The 18,637-nt window shown below is 46.3% G+C and overlaps 1 protein-coding gene across 1 annotated transcript in view; it reads right to left on the bottom strand.

Moving 5' to 3' along the window:
* GCN1 (GCN1 activator of EIF2AK4) overlaps positions 1 to 18,637 on the bottom strand; it is a gene marked incomplete in the record, with an annotated part of 339,178 nt that overhangs the window by 307,638 nt on the left and 12,903 nt on the right. The window contains 2 exon segments of the mRNA XM_030219069.1: positions 6,368 to 6,431; positions 13,752 to 13,854. Coding sequence (XP_030074929.1) covers positions 6,368 to 6,431; positions 13,752 to 13,854 — 167 coding nt within the window.

The following is an 18,637-nucleotide window of genomic DNA, read 5'->3' as shown; positions in this document are numbered from 1 at the left end:
AATAATGCATCAAACCCCAAGAAGGGAAAATTAGGTTCTTACCTTGGTAATTTTCTTTCCTGTAGTCATAGCAGATGAAGCCATTACGTATGGGTTATGTCCATCAACCAGCAGGGGAGATAGAGAGCACTCAAACTTTCACAGTGCCCTCTTGGCCAGCTAGCTCCACTGCCTCTTCAGTATTTGAAGCTTCCAAAGCAGTATGGCAAACCGCAATGGGAATCACAAGAGCTTTCCTCACAGCGAACGATGGCCCATCACAAGGGCATGAATTCATAAAGGAGGGAATGCACATCCTCCTGGAGGGAATGAACTCATCCTCCTATATTTATAGAACTGGAGGCGAACACACGCGCCTCCTGGAGAGAATCACACATCCTCCCAACACACTGGAGGGAATGAACTCATCCTCCTATTTATAGAACTGGAGGGGAACACACGCGCCTCCTGGAGAGAATCAACACATCCTCCAAAAATTTAAACTGAACATGAATCCTGAAGATTGTTTTCCAACTTTCTCCCAAGGAAGGAACTTCAGGAAATTAGAACAGAACCTGAAAAACAGATTCACAGCATACAGACAATCATACAGGGAGGGCTCATGGCTTCATCTGCTATGACTAAAGGAAAGAAAATTGCCAAGGTAAGAACCTAATTTTCCCTTCCTTGTCATCAAGCAGATGAAGCCATTACGTATGGGATGTAACAAAGCAATCCCTAGATAGGGTGGGAACAAGCCACACCACGCGCTAGCACTTGTGCACCAAAACACGCATCCCTCCTGGCAGCCACATCCAGCCTGTAATGTCGGGCAAAGGAGAGCTTAGAAGCCCATGTTGCTGCACTGCATATCTCTTGAAGAGAGAGTGCTCCAGTTTCAGCCCAAGAGGAAGAAATCGCTCTAGTAGAATGTGCCTTAAAGGCTACAGGCGGAACCCTGCCGGCCAGCAGATAAGCTGAAAAGATAGTTTCTTTGAGCCAGCGGGCAATAGTGGCTTTAGACGCTGGAGACCCTCTGCGAGAACCGGATAGCAAAACAAACAGATGATCAGAAGTCCTGAAAGAGTTAGTAACTCGCAGATACTGCAGCAGAGTCCTGCACACATCCAAAAGGTGCAGCTGCCCAAAAGATTCTGGAAACTCTTCCTCTGAAAAAGAGGGCAAGAAAATAGGCTGCTTTAAGTGAAAGGCTGAAACCACCTTAGGCATAAAGGAAGTCACGGTCCGAACCGTGACTCCGGACTCTGAAAATTGCAGAAATGGGTCTCTACAGGACAGCGCCTGGAGCTCTGACACCCGTCTCGCCGAGGTAATGGCCACCAGAAAAACGGCCTTCAGTGTCAAGTCTTTCTCCGATGCTCGCCGAAGCGGCTCAAAAGGAGATGCCTGCAGGGTTTTCAAAACTAGCCCCAGGTTCCAAGCTGGACAGGGTGCTCGCACTGGAGGTCGGAGCCAAAGCACCCCTCTAAGAAACCGTGCCACATCTGGGTGAGCAGCCAAAGACACGCCTTCCACCTTACCACGAAGGGAGGCCAACGCTGCCCCCTGCACCCGCAGGGAATTATAGGCCAAGCCTTTTTGTACACCTTCCTGCAAAAAGTCCAGAATCGGCGAGACAGGAGCCCGCATTGGAACAATGGCTCTGGAAGCACACCAAGACTCAAACAGGCACCAAATCCTGGCATAAGCCACGGAAGTGGACCGCTTGCGGGCTTGCAGGAGAGTGGAAATAACTTTATTGGAATAACCTTTATCCCTCAATTGCGCCCTCTCAATAGCCATGCCGTAAGACCAAAGCGGCCGGCGTCCTCCATGGCTACCGGTCCCTGAGTCAACAGGTTCGGTACCAGAGGTAACGGCAGAGGAGCCTCCAGGAGCATCTGTCGGAGGTCTGCATACCAAGGTCTCCTTGGCCAATCTGGGGCGATGAGGACCACTTCTCCTGGGTGCAGCCGAATCCGCAAGAGCAGGCGCCCTATCAAGGGCCATGGGGTAACACATAAAGTAGACCCGGAGGCCAGGGTTGAGCCAAGGCATCCAACCCCGCCGAGCGAGGATCTCTCCGTCTGCTGAAGAAGCACGGGACTTTGGTATTGGCACTTGTCGCCATTAGATCCATCACGGGCTTGCCCCATTTGGCACAGATCTGCAGGAATACTTCGTCTGCCAGATTCCATTCTGCTGGATCGATCTGATGCCTGCTCAGATAATCGGCCTGCACATTGCTCTGACCTGCAATATGAGCTGCCGACAGACACTGAAGATGCAGCTCGGCCCAGTGGCAAATCAGTTCGGCCTGCGCGGCTAGTGCTCTGCACCTTGTTCCGCCTTGTCGATTTATATAGGCCACCGTTGTCGTGTTGTCCGACATCACTCTGACAGCCAATCCTTCCAGGGTCACTTGAAAGGCCAGAAGCGCCTGAAACACCGCTTTCAACTCTAGGCGATTGATGGACCACTCCGACTCCTCGGGTGTCCATAGACCCTGGGCATGCTTCTCCTTGCAGTGTGCGCCCCAGCCCTTCAGGCTGGCATCTGTTATCACTAGGCACCAAATGGGGAGCGTCAGCAGCATTCCTCGCCGCAGCATGCTGTCCGAGAGCCACCACTCCATGCTGAGACAGGCCGCAGGGAGCCAAGTAAGTCTGCATTGGTAATCCTGAGAAATAGGAGACCATCTCCGGAGTAGGAATACTGTAGAGGTCTCAGGTGCGCTCTCGCCCAGGGTACCACTTCCATCGTGGCTGTCATCGATCCCAGCAGCTGGACAATGTCCCAAGCTCGCGGGCGGGGTATCCTCAGGAGCAGACGGACCTGATTCTGAAGCTTGCACCACCTTAGCTCGGGTAGGAACACATAGCCCGAGACTGTGTCGAACCTGGCCCCCAAAAACTCTAGAGATTGTGAAGGGGACAGGTGACTTTTGGCCATATTGACGACCCAGCCTAGAGATTGCAGTACTGAGACCACTCTGGCTGTAGCTTGTAAGCTCTCTGATGCAGAGTCTGCTCTGATGAGCCAGTCGTCTAGGTACGGGTGAACCCTGATACCTTCTCGCCTGAGAAAAGCAGCTACTACCACCATTACCTTCGAAAAGGTTCGAGGAGCTGTGGCGAGGCCAAAAGGCAAGGCCCTGAACTGGAAATGTTTTCCCAACACCGCAAACCTCAGAAACTTCTGGTGCGGGCCAAATCGGTATGTGCAAGTAAGCTTCTTTCAGGTCTAGAGACGTGAGAAACTCTCCTGGCTGAACCGCCGCAATGACGGAGCGCAGGGATTTCATGTGGAAATGCCGCACTCTCAGGGACTTGTTCACTTCTTTTAAGTCCAGAATAGGGCGAAAGGACCCACCTTTTCGCGGCACCACAAAGTAGATGGAGTATCGGCCGCAGCCTTGCTCGGCGGGAGGCACCGGGGTCACTGCCCCTAACTGAATCAGACCTTGTAAAGTCTCCTCCACCGCCGCCCGTTTGACGGCAGAACCGCATCGGGACTCCACAAACACGTCTCTTACTGGGGCGTTGAATTCTATTCTGTATCCATCTCTGATCAGGTCCAGAACCCACTGATCTGAGGAAATCTTGGCCCACTCCTCGACAAAGAGGGAAAGCCGTCCTACGATGACAGGCATCGAGGAGAGGGCCGGCGCACCATCATTGAGGGGGTCGCCCCTGAACTCCTGGTCTTGAGCCACCGGCTGCGGAACGCTTGTCCGAGCGAAAGGAGTTCCTCTGCTGACCACGGGCACGTGAAGTGAACCCAGCAGAACACCCCGGGCGGTACCTTCTAGCTTCACGGAAGCGAGGTCTGTACGAGGAGTGGACCGCCTGGCCCTTAGAGGAAGGCCTCTGCCTATCTTCGGGCAGCGCTGGGGTTTTGGATCACCCAGGCCTTTCACAATTTTCTCTAACTCCGCACCAAATAGGAGAAGTCCTTGAAAAGGCAACTTCACCAACCTTGCTTAGAGGCCATGTCCGCTGCCCAGTGTCGTAGCCACAGACGACGGCGAGCCGCCACTGCTACTGCCATTTGTTTAGCCGAACCTCTGACAAGGTCATAAAGGGCATCAGCCAGAAAGGACAAGGCCACCTCCATTCCGCGGAGCCACATCCAAGAAGGGCTCCGCTCCATCTCCGGGCTGAGCCACTGCCTGTTGCAGCCAAGCTAGGCAGGCTCTCACAGCATAACAGCTGCATGCAGACGCCCGAACAGTGAGACCTGCAATTTCAAAGGACCGTTTCAACGCTGTTTCCAGCCTACGGTCTTGAACATCCTTCAGGGCAACACCTCCTTCAACAGGGAGGGTAGTTCTCTTTGTCACCGCAGTGACTAGGGCATCCACTGTAGGCATTTGAAAACGAGCCATATGTCCTTCACGCAGAGGGTATAACTGCCCCATAGCCCTGGAAACTCTCAAAGGTCCCTCGGTGTCAGCCCACTGAGCCGAAACAAGCTCTAGGATGGAGTCATGCAAAGGGAAGGCCCGAGCAGCTTTCTTGGTACTAGCCATCCTGGGATTACCCGAGGAGGCCATGCCACTGTCAGGATCTTCAATCGAGAGGGCCTGCAGGGTATCTGAAATAAGCGCTGGCAGCTCATCACGGTGGAAAATCCTCACCGCGGAGGGATCATCCAGAGCCTGTGGTAAATCCGCACCTGACTCTGGTTCCTCAGACCAAGAACGTCTGTCAGAGTTCTCCGAATCCTCACACCCCAACCACGGGGGGAAAAAGGTACACCACAATCTGAAGGGGAATTAACCCCTTCTGCGCTTATCTTTAGGCCAAGCATCCGGGAAAAAAAGCCTCACTGGGCAGTCCCAGGCCAGAATCCATCGGGGGGGGGGGGGGGGGGCAATCAGAGGAGCCTCAGGCGACCCTTGAGGAAGGGCTCTTTTCATCATGTATGCTTTATGCAGCAAAAGCACAAAATCCAGGGAGAAAATCTCACCCTGGGCACCCAAATCCTGTCCGGTGCTAGCCACTCCTGAAATAACCTCATCTCGAGGTGCCCCACCCCGGCTCAGGTCTCTCCTTGTCCACGGAGGCCGCGCCATGCGGTGTAAGCAAAATAGCGCCCGCTGCCAGCTCAGAGCAGGAAGAAACATCGCTCGCCATGCTCAGGCCGGCTCCTACGCCAATACAGCAAGATTTACAGAGCCCTGCTGCTGATTTGCGCTTGCCACAAGTGGAACAGCGCTTTACATTGTCTGCAGCCATCGCCGAAAAATGGTGGTAAAATCCAAAATGGCGGTTTCGCCCCAAAATCGCCCCGATCGCGGGCCCACCCAGGAGGAGTTGGAAAACACTCTTACCTCAAAGGATCTAGTGTACAACTACGATCCTGCTGAAAATCAGGTCAAAAACCTCTGTTCCAGCGTCTCTGCGTTTAAAAACGTGACGCGACTTTTTTTTTTTTTTTTTTTTAAGCTGTGAGGAAAGCAGAGGTATTGAAGACTCCGGAGGCTCAGATGAGTGGAAAGGCAGGGAAAGGGCAAACCTATATGCCTCCATCCACTGTTGGTGGTAAGGACAGGCAATATGTCCACATCCACAGAGGTATGGGTAAGGCAGGGAAAGGGCTAACCTATGTGCCTTTAAAGTGAAGCTGCTATAGCCTCCAACACCCCGGTTAACAACTGGCAAGCCAGGAACCACCTCCCGGCAGATTTTTCTGGAGCTCGAACAAGCTGCAGCCACCCTGCTAAGGGAGATAGAGAATACTGAAGAGGCAGTGGAGCTAGCTGGCCAAGAGGGCACTGTGAAAGTTTGAGTGCTCTCTATCTCCCCTGCTGGTGATGGACATAACCCATACGTAATGGCTTCATCTGCTTGATGACAAGGAATGCGTCTTTACAACGTTTAAGTATCAATTAGAAGTATAAAAACTACTTCACCCCAAAATACGAAACAGACTTCATTAGAATACCATCAAGTGAAAACTCAGAACAGTGTCACTCATCCAACCCATCTCCCTCCACAATACCATATGAACCCCAACCAGAAGCAAACTCCCCTCTCCACTGCCCCCAAACATATCATATTTGGTCACATTTACTCTGCTAAAATAAACATGAATTTATAACTTTGTTCGAATAAAAATTACTTCACTTATTTCCAATCTTTATCAAAAACATTAGTCTTAACTTTCATAAAATTGGACCTCTAGGAACAGGACTTCCAGTAAGGCAACGTGTATATAATGATGCAGTTGCTATTTAACAATTTATGTATCAATCTACAGCAGATGCCCTAGAAACCACATATGAACAATTCTCATACATGAACAAAAGCAAGCCACAGCCCCCACTTCATCCCACATTCCCTAAAGCACAGATTTGCAGAGCCTCTATATCCTGGACACTCACCTATACCGATGCAGAGTCAGGCAAAATAATTTACAAAGACCCTTAATAGCAATCTCAGGTATATCTGAAAGAAACAGAAAGCAACATCAGTCAATCAATCAGATCTCGGGAATATATCTGAAAATCTGAGAGCAAACGTTAGTCAGACAATCAATCCAGATCTTGGGTATATCTGAAAGAACATTCAGCTTTCCTGCCCTGCCCCTGCCAATGGAGGAAGGAGTACGGGGTGGGGGGGGAACATTGGTTAGCAAAGCAGCGGCCATGAGCAACCATTGATACGGCTGCCACTGGAACGAGTGGTTCATCCAGGACAGTGAGAACACCAGGAAGTTGTCCGTGCTGAAGTTCATCTCCCCCAGCGGTGTTGGAACAGGGTCCTGGGAGGAGAGAGAAGGAGTTTCTGTGGCAATTGGGGTGTTGGTGGCTGCCATGCAGTTAGTGCAGGGTGAGGACACCTGAACAAAGTATCAAAGCTGTCCTTCTGCATTTGTGGGTTTTAATTTTTTGGTCAGCCAAAAACGTCCAGGGAATTGGGTTGGAGGAAATTGGCCAAAGTGTGCTGTAGCGAGAGAAGAGAGAGTTGCAACTGTACAGGAGCGGTAGAAAGAAAACTGAGGGAGCTACATGCCCACATTTGGCCAGTAAGCCAAAAGGGTTACATAGATAGAGAAGAACTTTGACACACAGGATGCATCACAACGTCACCATGAAGTGACTCTGCATTTCCCTACTTGTTTCTGGAGAAAACACACAGAGTATTAAACCAAGCGCCAAAACAGGACACTAGTCACGTTAGGGAAAGGGAAATGGGACTTGATATACCGCCTTTCTGAGGTTTTTGCAACTACATTAACAGCGGTTTACATATGTTCAGGTCCTTATTTTGTACAGGGGCAATGGAGGGTTAAGTGACTTGCCCAGAGTCACAAGGAGCTGCAGTGGGAATCAACTCAGTTCCTCAGGATCAAAGTCCACTGCACAAACCACTAGGCTACTCCATTAGTGAGATCTATAGACCTCCAGCACAACAAAAAAAAAAGATTAAAAGAATGGAAAGTACAATTGCCAGAGTGTTCGACACTAAGTACTGGTTTAGCATTTCTGCTTTTTCTCTTCTCTCCTCCATCTATTTTCTCAGTTTTACAATCCTATCTCCAAAGTTCCTAATATGGCAAACATAGCTCAAAGTGATTTTGCTTTCTGACTTTCTATTCAGTTTCTCTTCAACTGCCTGCCACCCTACCTTCCCACATCTTGCCACTCTGTGAGGCCAGTAACAATCGTGATAAAGGATACAGTCAGAGGAAAGAGAGGAACAGAAGAAACTAAATAGCAGGGAAGAGAAAAAGAGGGAAGAAAGGAGACAGAGAGAATAAGAAGCAAGTACAGTGTGAAGGAAAGAAAGCCAGACTGGAGTGGGATTTGTATTGTAAACCACTGTGCTGTTCAAACCAAAGGGCAGTATAGAAATACTATAAATAAACTAAACTAAGGTATGACTAGAAGAAAATAAGACCTGCCATATCAAGGATCCATCAACCCCAGTATATTGTTTTCAGGAGTTACCAATCCAGCTTACAAGTTCCAAGCAGGATCCGAGAGTAGATTTCTCATATCTACACCTTTTTTTTTTAAGTCTTTATTAGGCATTGAAAAGACAATACAACAGCAGGTAAAACATAAGAGTAAATGCAAAATGCCATTCAAGATAAACACAGAGTACCCTAGAGCATACACTCTGCCATGCTATAAGAACATACAAAAACAGACTCAATGCAGCTATGATTACAAACTATACCTCACATTTTTTGGTGTTTGTGATCAAATACCCTCATACCCCCAACCCCCCCATAACCAACCAACTAACCCCCCCACCGAAACCAACCCCCCCCCCCCCCCCCCGACTTCATATCTACAACTTTAACAGTTTATAGGCTTTTCGTCAAGAACTTTATCCAAACCTTTTTTAAACCCAACTACATTGTTTTTACCACATCCAACAGCAACAAATTCCAGAGCTTGATTACACAATGACTTAAAATCTCTCTCATTTGTTTTTTTAGTGTGCTACTTAATTTCATTCCCCAGGGAAGTGTTGACCAATAGAGGTACCAAGTTTCTGTCCCAAACCTTGGAAGTAATCTTCCAGTTGTTTGGTATAAGACAAGTAAGAACCACCACCTACCATCCTCAAACGGATGGTCTGGTGGAACGTTTTAACCAGACCCTTTTCCATAAGATTAAAAATTGTGGGGGGGATGGCCATCGATGTGTGGAATGAAGTCCTACCTTATGTTTTATTTGCATATCGGAGGTGTCCCAGGCATTGATGGGGTTCTCCCCCTTTGAATTGATGTATGGGTGACAGCCCAAAAACTTGCTGGATGTGGTTAAGGATGCCTGGGTGGGAAAAGACCCTGAGATATATCAGTACCTGATATATGTAGTTGAAGAAAAAAATTGATATAGGAAGGGGGATAACTAAAAATAACCCAATCCAGGCCCAACAAAAACAGAAGGGGTACTATGACAAGGCACAGGAATGGAGTTTAAGCAGGCGATAGAGTGGAGGAGTAGTCTAGTGATTAGTACAGTGGACTTTGATCCTGGGGAACTGGGTTCGATTCCCACTGCAGCTCCTTGTAACTCCGGCCAAGTCACTTAAACCCTCCATTGCCCAGGTACAAATAAGTAGCTGTATATAATATGTAAACTGCCTTGAATGTAGTTGCAAAAACCACAGAAAGGTGGTATATCAAGTCCCATTTCTCTTCCCTTCTGTACTCCTTCCCACCTCAGAAAGTTATTGGCACAGAGGAAAGGCCCCTTTCTAATAACCCAACGAGTAGGCTCCTGAACGTATGAAGTTTAACCAAGGCAAGGGAAAACTCAGATTACCATGTCAACCTGTTGAAATCCTGGGTGGAAAGGGAATGGTTAACAGTGGACATAGTTGATGAAGAAGGTAAGGATTTGGGACCAGACCCAGGGAAAGTGAGGAAGAGCATTCCGTAAAGATTAAAGAATCGCTCCAGCCATCCCAAAAAGTGCAACTTCAGGCTTTAGTTCATAGGTTCCAGGATGTGTTTTTCCTCCATTGCCGGGTCATACACAAGTCAGGATCCATCGTCCCATAACCCAACCTGGCAAGATAATAAGGCAGAAGCCGTATCGCTTGCCCCAGGCCAAGTAGAAAGAAGTGAGAGGGAGGTACAGGAGATAATACAAGTGGGGGGTAATCGAGGAGTCTACCAGAGTGGGCTAGCCCCACTATATTAGTATCTAAGCACGACGGAAGCACCAAGTTTTGTGTGGACTTGTAGAGGGGTCAACAGTGTGTCCTGTTTTGATGCTTAACTGATGCCTCGGGTGGATGATTTGATAGAACAGCTGGGGGAGCCCACTATTATTTAAAAAGGGATACTGGCAAATCCATTGAAGAAGGGGTCACAGGAAAAGACGATTTTTCATGACTCATCAGATTTATAATCCATTCACAGTGTTGTCCTTCGGTCTCCATGGGGCCCCCATTGTTTCAAAATGAGTAATTAATCAAGTACTTAAACCATACCAGGCCTATGCTCGGGCCTATCTAGATGATGTGGTAGTCTTCTCTATCACATGGGAAGAGCATCTAGCACAGGTAGGGCAGTCTGTAATTTGCTTAGGCAGGCAGATTTCATGGTTAACCCGAAAAAGTGTGTACCAGGGCAGACAGAGGGCAGTATATGGCTAAGGCAAATCAAACTCTGGTATAAAGTATCACATACCATGTAGAATGAGTTTATCTTGTTGGGCAGACTGGATGGACCATTCAGGTCTTATCTGCCGTCATTTACTATATGTATGGCCACTGTGTGTGTGTGTGTGGGGGGGGGGGGGGGGGGGGGCAAGTAAAGCCCATGCCCTTCAAAGTGGAGGCTATCCAAACCATACTAGTACCCAAAACTAAGAGACAGCTAAGGACCCACTAGTGGGATACTATAGGAAATTCATACCCTGGTTTGCGGAGTTAGCCGCAGATTTAACCAGGATGTTGAAAACTTCACAATCCAATAAACTGAAGTGAGATAAGGTGGATGACTGGGCCTTTGCCCGTTTGAAGGAAGCCTTGTGTAAGGACCCCGTCCTCCAGAATGTACATTTTAGTTGAGAATTCATCTTACAAACAGACACCTCAGGAGTGAGCTTAGGGGCTGTGTTAAGCAAAAGATAGATGAGCACCCCATGTCGTACTCAAGTAGAAAGTTGACAGAGGCCGAACAACACTATGCCACAACTGAGGAATAATGTTTGGATGTATAGCGGGCTGAGGAATCCCTCAATTATTACTTCATAGGGAGGCATTTTGACCATGCCCCTTTGAAATGGCTCGGCCAGATGAGAAACATCAATGTCAGACTTACCCAATGGTATTTTGGCCCTGCAGGGTACAATTCTGAGATACGGATTAGAGCAGGGAAGGCCCATACTAATGCAGATTTATTTTTCCTGGGAAGGCGACAGCCTAAAAAGGGGGGAGGTATGTGACGGGTAAACATTCAGTTACTGGGAAATCAGTCCCCTGGATTACAGAAAGTACCTACAGCTAAGTATAGGAAGACCATTTGGGTTTAGCCTATACAACCATACTTAGGATAAACCCCTGGGACCCTGCTTGGGATGGTGGTTGTCCTGTGGCAAAGGATATGTGGGAGTGGCAGGGGAAGACTAAACCATTCCTGAAAGGCAGTGGAGAGGACTTCAACATCTTGAGAGAAACTTAGGGCATGAAACCTTACTTGAATGCTAATCTGCATACATTAAACATCTGGGAGTTTTGACTAATTTAAAACCCGAAGAGAAGGGAAACTAGACCCAGTGGCTCTCAGCACCTGGAGGGGAGAACTGAAACCCCCTGGACTTATTTGGGATGGTCCAGAAAAGGGGGTCCAGAAAAGTAATTTCACGCTGAGAGAGAAAAGAATCTGCTAAGACCCAGAAGCAAAGGTAGCCCAGAAGAGCAGAGACTGATCTTGCCTTGTGAGTGGAAAGGTTTCTGCTTGGATACTTGGCTTGCACTTTCAGCAAGCAATGCTTTGGATTAGAGAGTTGCACGGGGACAGAAATCTTACCCATCTCCACTGGAATCTTGCCCATGCCCGCAAAAATTTAACCTGTCCCCACCCAGTCCCGCAAGAATTTAATGGTACATAAAAAAAATTCCAGTAGGCTCTCTCAATCTCTCTCTCTGGGTTCAAACCACAGTACTGCAGGCAAGGAAGGAACGGAACTTGGAACTCTCTGGTGTGCACATCTAAGATTTGTCTCTGATTCACTGGCACTTTGTGTTATGAGGTCGCCACATGCACACGCCAGTAGTCAGGTGGCATCCCATGTTCGTGCCTATGTTAGAGCTGAGGTCCTGCGCATCAGCCTGGAAGAAGAGAGGATTAATAGTAACATAGTGACAGCAGATAAAACCTGAACGGTCCATCCAGTGTGCCCAATAGTCACACTCATTATCAATTCATGATTAAATCAACAAGGAATGTGATACTATATACTTGATTATGGTCCTTCTTTGGTGTTTCTGGGACCACAGAAGTCCGCCAAGCCCTATCTTTATGTTCCAACTGCTGAAGATGCTGTCGAAGCCCGCTGTAGCCTATTTGTTTTCTCATTTGTGTGACACAGACCATAAAAAACTGTGTTCAGTGCTGTACCCATGTTCCCGCCACTGAAGTTGATGTCTAAGCCCTTCCAGCCCATTCTAAACCAGATTGCCATATATGAGACACAGACCATACAGTCTGCCTAGTATCGGCCCTAGTTCATCACAGCCGGAGGCGCCATCTAAGCATCACTCGACATATCTACACACGTGCAGCCGTTTAAGTTTAGGTTTTTTATAACTTCCATTTTCTAAACAGATCCTCTGTGCATATCCCACACGTTTTTGAATTCTGTCACCATTTGTGTCCCTACTGCCTCCTTAATGGAGACTGTCCACATCTGTACTATTAAAAGCATGGAGGAGACAGCAATCAAAGAACTTGGTACACGGTAGGTGAGAGGCTAGGGCAAGTGCAGCGTACACTTTCATGGGATTCCCGCACAAACTGTTTCCATCCCCTCACGATCCCCGCACAAACTGTTTCCGCCCCCTCTCCTCCCACCGGATGAGAAGAGACTGCTAGTCCCGCACTCTCGTGGCCATCAGGAAGGCACTCGTGCATGCACGGTGGGGATGTTGTGAAAGCTCTTAAAGCAATATTAGTTTTATGCTCCACACTGGGCAATGTGCATGTCGTCACCCACATTTGAGAATATGGTGTGCTTGTCCACGGAGAAAAACTATGATCCCTTCCCTTGGATTGCAAGTTGAGTCCCAGTCACCCCTGATTTCAAGCCACTGGGCTTGGCCAACAAAAGAAGAGATGGGAGAGAACAGAGGGTGTGGCCCCCTTATAGACTATACCTACTGCCCTCAGCCCAAGGAGAGTCACCCTGGGCCACCTTCCCCAGCACCAAGGCCCATAGATCGTGAGGTCCAGGGGGAAGAGGAGGAAGATATTAACTCCTCCTTTACTGGCCAGGGCCCGTGAGACTCCAGCCAGCTCAGCCACCAAGCCAAAAGTCATGGGTTAAGGCTCAGGGCTGCAGAGGGAACTAGCCCTGCAAGCTCATTCAGGAGAAGATCTGTCGACCAACTCCTGAGAGTTCTGTCCAGTTAGGGACTCAACTTCTGAGTAAAAGGCTATAGCCTGCACCCCTGGGAGTCAAGCCTCTTTCTAGTATCCTGCTGCTCCATCTGCTGGAGGCAGACAAATACTGTCAACTTCCAGTACCACTTCTTATGGTGTTGACAACATCACAGTCAGTGGTCTCTGCCTCTGCCTGCTGGTTGGTTGAGGGACTTAACCCACTCATCTGGACTCATCATTGATTTGCATATACTGCCTCCATTATATGCAAATCTCTTTCATGCATCTTCACTATGGATATCCTGAAAACCAGCTGGCAAGGGAGTACCCCAGGACTGAATTGGGAAACACTGGTCTAGCAAAATGACAAGAATGTGAGCTTTCACAAGAGAAAAAAAAACATAGTTAATTAGGAATTATATCAACATGTAGAAAACCCCAATTTTGCCACAGCTTTTTTTGTCCTTTATTTCAAAGGCAGGCACCTTTTTCTTTCCTTTAACAGAAGTACAGTGTTAACACATCAAAAATTAATTTGTTAAAGGAAACCCAATAAAGAAGACAGGTAGAAAAATACTTTAATAAAGCTAAATAATGCTCAGAGTCTTTAAAGAAAAATGTTGTGGCACCCATCTTTTATTTACCTAAACATTTGCCTAGAATATAGGGGAGGGAGGAGGAAAAAAAAAGTCTACCTTTGGCAGCAACACACTTTTGCAGTTCATTAAGGACTTCTTTCCTCTCCTTGACACTGGCTGTGGTCACCTTCACTGCAAACCTCTTCAGAGTTTCCTGAACCTTCAGTATCCAGAAAGACAAAAGAAGGCAAGTTAAAAAGGGTCTTCCTCTTCATTTAGCAGCACCTTTTCCTACTGAGGATTTCTAAGGATCTTTGCAATTATCAGAATAGAAATGTTTTTAAAATACATACTGTTTCTTCTAGGCAGACTGGATTGGCCATATGGTCTTCATCTGCCTTTGTTTTTCTATGTTTAATATGAAGAGACAATGGACTATGGAAAGAGTGAAGAATGTTTATCTACTCCTCCATGTGCAACTTTCTTCAAATCAGTCACCTTACTTTCTAATTCTTCCTACTTTCTTACCCATCTATATGTTACAACTTTGCCTTACCCTTCACTAGCAATTATAATGTTCTATTACTTATTGTGTTGACATTGCTGGTATACAATGCCATACTTTGTATTGTTTTCAAATATTTTTTCTGCTGTAATTGCCTATTGCTCATGTTTGATCTATTCTTACTGCACACCGCCTTGAGTGAACGCCTTCAAAAAGGTGGTAAATAAATCCTAATAAATAAATAAATGTTAAAAAATGGAGAAGAGTTGAAAGAGGGGGACTGGGAAGCTGTGTTAAAGGCTAAGAAAAAGAAGAAAGGGGCTACATCCCAAGAGAGATTATATGACAGGGATGATACTAATGAGGGAAAGAGTCCGAGGAAGGTAAATGAAGGCTGGGAGAGGTAAGTATACAGGATAGTACCAGGGTCTACAATAGTGGTCATTAATTTTTAAGCTAGGGCCACTTTGAATTCTAATGAGCTGAAGATGAGCCACCAAATATCTTCCAATTCACAACACTGCCGACCAGTATGTATCAATGACATACATCCCCACCAGTCCAACTTCAAACTTTATTGGAGGGTATCTCAAGGTTGTATTCCAAATGCATTATCTTTTGTCTATTGAGAAATACCTTGTACTTCAAGCAAGCGGCACTCTCCCCCACCTCCCCACAGCAACTCTCCCCTTTCTGTTCTGAGTCTGTGTAGATAGGCAGAATAGCAAAGAATACAAAAAAAAAAAAAAAAAGGGTCCACCACTGGCTTCCGGGCCTTGCACTGAAAAATAATGATCTACAAAGTGTGTGAAAGAGCGGTGATAGGAGACTAGGAAAAGAGAAAGACAATGGGAGAACTGGATAAAAGGAGAGCGTAGGAGATAGATGTTAAGAAAGGCGAAAAGAGGAGACCGGGAACTGGATGGTGACAGGAAAAAAATTAGGTATTAAATCTAGCCGTCAGTGCAGAAGCACAGGAGAGAGATATGGAAAAAAGAAAAAATGAGGAAGAAAGAGGCTGCCACCACCTGAACAGAAACATAAATGTCCAGAGTAGAAAAGAAAATTAGGAATTAGAATATGCCAACTTTGGGAATATCTATCTCTTCTACTGTATTTTATAGAGCACAGGAAAAAAATGTCTATTTCTCTTTTTCTACGGAAGTCTGGCTTTTTATAGTGGGGGAAGCGGAGGGCTTGTGTCTAATTTGTTGTCCCTTATTCTGTATTAGGTGAGGATCTGTCTATGTTTTGCTTGTGTGACAAGATAGAGCAAGGCGAAAAGAGGAGACCAGGAACTGGATGGTGAGAAGAAAAAATGAGGCATTAAATCTAGCCATGAGAAGGTCACGTGACGCTATGCACAGGAGCGGACGCTAGTCGAATTGCTCCTGCCTTCTCCTCAAGAATCGAGTTGAAAAACTCAATCTAAAAGCGTTTGTTTGATTGTTATCGGCAAGAGGAAGCTTTGGGAAACGTTAGAGGATTTACTTACTATCGATTCAGAAGCTAATGGCGACCAAATCAACCAGAAAAGAGAAAGATAAGAACCGGCAAGCTGAGGACAAAATGGCGGCGCCGGCGAGCCCGGGAACTTCAGCGGTTGGATCCGCATGGGCCGCCGAGATAGTGGGCAAAGTCACGCAAGCTTTGGAAGCTATTTTGGAGAAAAAACTCAGCTCACTAGACACTAAGTTAGAATCGCTGCATAACAGTGTAAATCAAATTCAGCTAGAAATGGTGACTTACCAACTTCAGCGGTTGGATCCGCATGGGCCGCCGAGATAGTGGGCGAAGTCACGCAAGCTTTGGAAGCTATTTTGGAGAAAAAACTCAGCTCACTAGACACTAAGTTAGAATCGCTGCATAACAGTGTAAATCAAATTCAGCTAGAAATGGTGACTTACCAACAGCGAGCCAGTGATACTGAAGATCGCGTTGGTAGAGTCAGAAGTAAACCAGCTGAAAAAAACACTTGCCTCTTATGAAGAAAAGCTTGAGGACTTAGAAAACAGGTCAAGACGAAATAATCTTCGTATGGTGGGTCTGGCGGAGGGACAAGGAGATCGAGACTTAAGCAGATACTTGGAAACATGGTTGGCAGAGGAACTTGAATTACCGGAATCTTTGGGCCCGCTGAAATTGAACGAGCTCACCGCCTAGGCCCAAAGCAGACGGCAGAAGGTAGACCACGTGTAGTCATTTGCAAATTTTAAACTTTGCCCATAAAAATGCGATTTTGCAGGCCTTAAGGAATGGGAAAGAACTGCACAGTGAAATCGCAAAGTACTATGTTTTCAAGATTACTCAGCAGCAGTGGCAGCGCAAAGGAAAAGTTTTCGCCAATTTGTTCTGAACTCGTCAACCGGAAAGCTAAATTTGCGCTGCTATACCCGGCGAAATTGAGAATTAATCATCACTCGGGAATAAAAATATTTGACTCAGTGGAAACAGCAAAACTTTTGTGCAACAGATGGAAAATGGACAATAATGCGGCGATATGATGCGATGCAATAAAATCTGAGACTGAGAATAATCTGTAGGGGGACTGATTACGGATAAAGACGCACCAAGAAATCATAAAAAGTCTGCATATAGACCCTAAAGATATGTCCCACTGGGGAAACTCAGCGGGAAGAGTAAATTAAAAGATGAGGCTATATCAAATAGTCAAGGAGAAGATCATAGAGACTAAGACAGTGGCTGATAAATGTCGTTGGAAACTGGACTATTTTAGTAAACCTTAATAATTGAAGAAGGCATTATAACTCGTCAACCTGGTAAACATAGACAGAAGTAAAAGTGAACTGTTTATCAATGCTTCAGGTATCGTATAGAGAAGGGGAGATAATCTCCCAGATAGCAACTGTTATGAGACATACTGAAGAGAAAAGATAGACAATTTAATTGATAAGGAAGTTTAAATGCGGTAAAGAAATATGTGATAGAATGGATGTGATAGCACGATTGATATATAGACCTATATGGTTAGATGAGGAATGCAAAACTGTAATGTTGAAACGTCAAGAGATGAGTAATCATATAGAAGATTATTATTAAGAGAGGAGAAGAGGTGTCGGAAGTGACCCATTTCCTTAGGGAACAGAAGGGGTAGAGGGGGGGAACTGGGAGGGAACAGGAAGAGGGAGAACATTGGGTTGGGAAAGGGGAGGGGGGGGGACTAACTCAATTTGTATTAAAAGTGAAATTATTACAACTTGTAGAGGACCGAAATTTACGAGAGGGAGGCTGGAGGCTGGGCTGGCCTCTCTCAAAAGTAGAAGATGAATTTGATACAGATTGGCGAGACTTTGGAGGGTAAACAATTAAGGTAGCCTCATGGAATGTAGGAGGTATACACTCCCCTATTAAGCGCTCCAAGATTCTGCGACAGCTTAAACGTCTTGGAACAGATATAGCGCTGTTACAAGAAACGCACTTGTCAGATGTTGAGCACACCAAATTGGCTAAGTGGTGGGTTGCGGACTGTGTGGCAACGGCGGCCTTGGGCCGGAAAGGGGGGGTGGCTATACTTTTTAGAAAAGGTATGGCTGTCCAAGTGCATAAAACGATTAAAGATGTGGAAGGCCGGTTTGTACTCTGCATTGCCACAATAAATAGACAAAAAATAATCTTGGGTAGTATTTACGCTCCTAATACATTGGATTTAAAATTTTATAAAAGATTGCTTAGGCAGATCACTCAACTGGAACCATTGCCCTTATTGCTGGGAGGTGATTTTAATATGACTTGGGACCCTATAATGGACAGATCACATCCCCCGGCTGATTTAAGGTGGATTAGTACAGAGGTCTGCCGGATCTATGCACAACACTCGGGCTCATAGATATGGAGGACACTGCATCCACTAGACAAAGAATATACCCATCAATCTAGAGCACATGGCACCTCAGCCAGAATTGACTATTTGCTAGCTTCCCACACTTTATTAACAGATATTACTGAGGCACATATAGAACCTTGTGTTATATCGGATCACTCAGTGATTAGAATGTGCTGGAAAGGAGGAGGGGAGGAAGAGAATTAAATAGTTGGACGTTTCCAATCTACTTGTTTAAAGACCCACGATTTGGGGAATATTTACGGGCTAAATGGACTGAGTATAAGCACTTTAACGAGGGTACGGTAGACAGTTCCACCAGCTTTTGGGAAGCCGCGAAAGCAGTATTAAGAGGGGAGATAATAGTTATGTGTCACAATATAAACGTGCCCGTGATAGGGAAATTGTGCGGCTAGAAAAGAGACTAATTAAGTTGAATAGACAATATGGTCTAACCCCATGTAGTAAGATTAGACAAGAGGTGATAGAACTACAAACAACTTTGAACTCCCTGATACATGATAGAGAATTGAAATCTCAAGCCTATTATCGCTTTCAGCTATATAAGCATGGAAATAAAGGAGGCAAATTTCTAGCTAGACTTATAGCATCTAAATATTCATCTAAAATGTAACAGCTATTAAAAATAAAGAGGGG

The sequence above is a fragment of the Microcaecilia unicolor genome, chromosome 11 (assembly GCF_901765095.1).
Source record: "Microcaecilia unicolor chromosome 11, aMicUni1.1, whole genome shotgun sequence".
Classification (NCBI taxonomy): Eukaryota; Metazoa; Chordata; class Amphibia; order Gymnophiona; family Siphonopidae; genus Microcaecilia; species Microcaecilia unicolor.
Note: the sequence above shows the minus strand (reverse complement) of the source record. Positions and strands in the feature narration are given on the sequence as shown.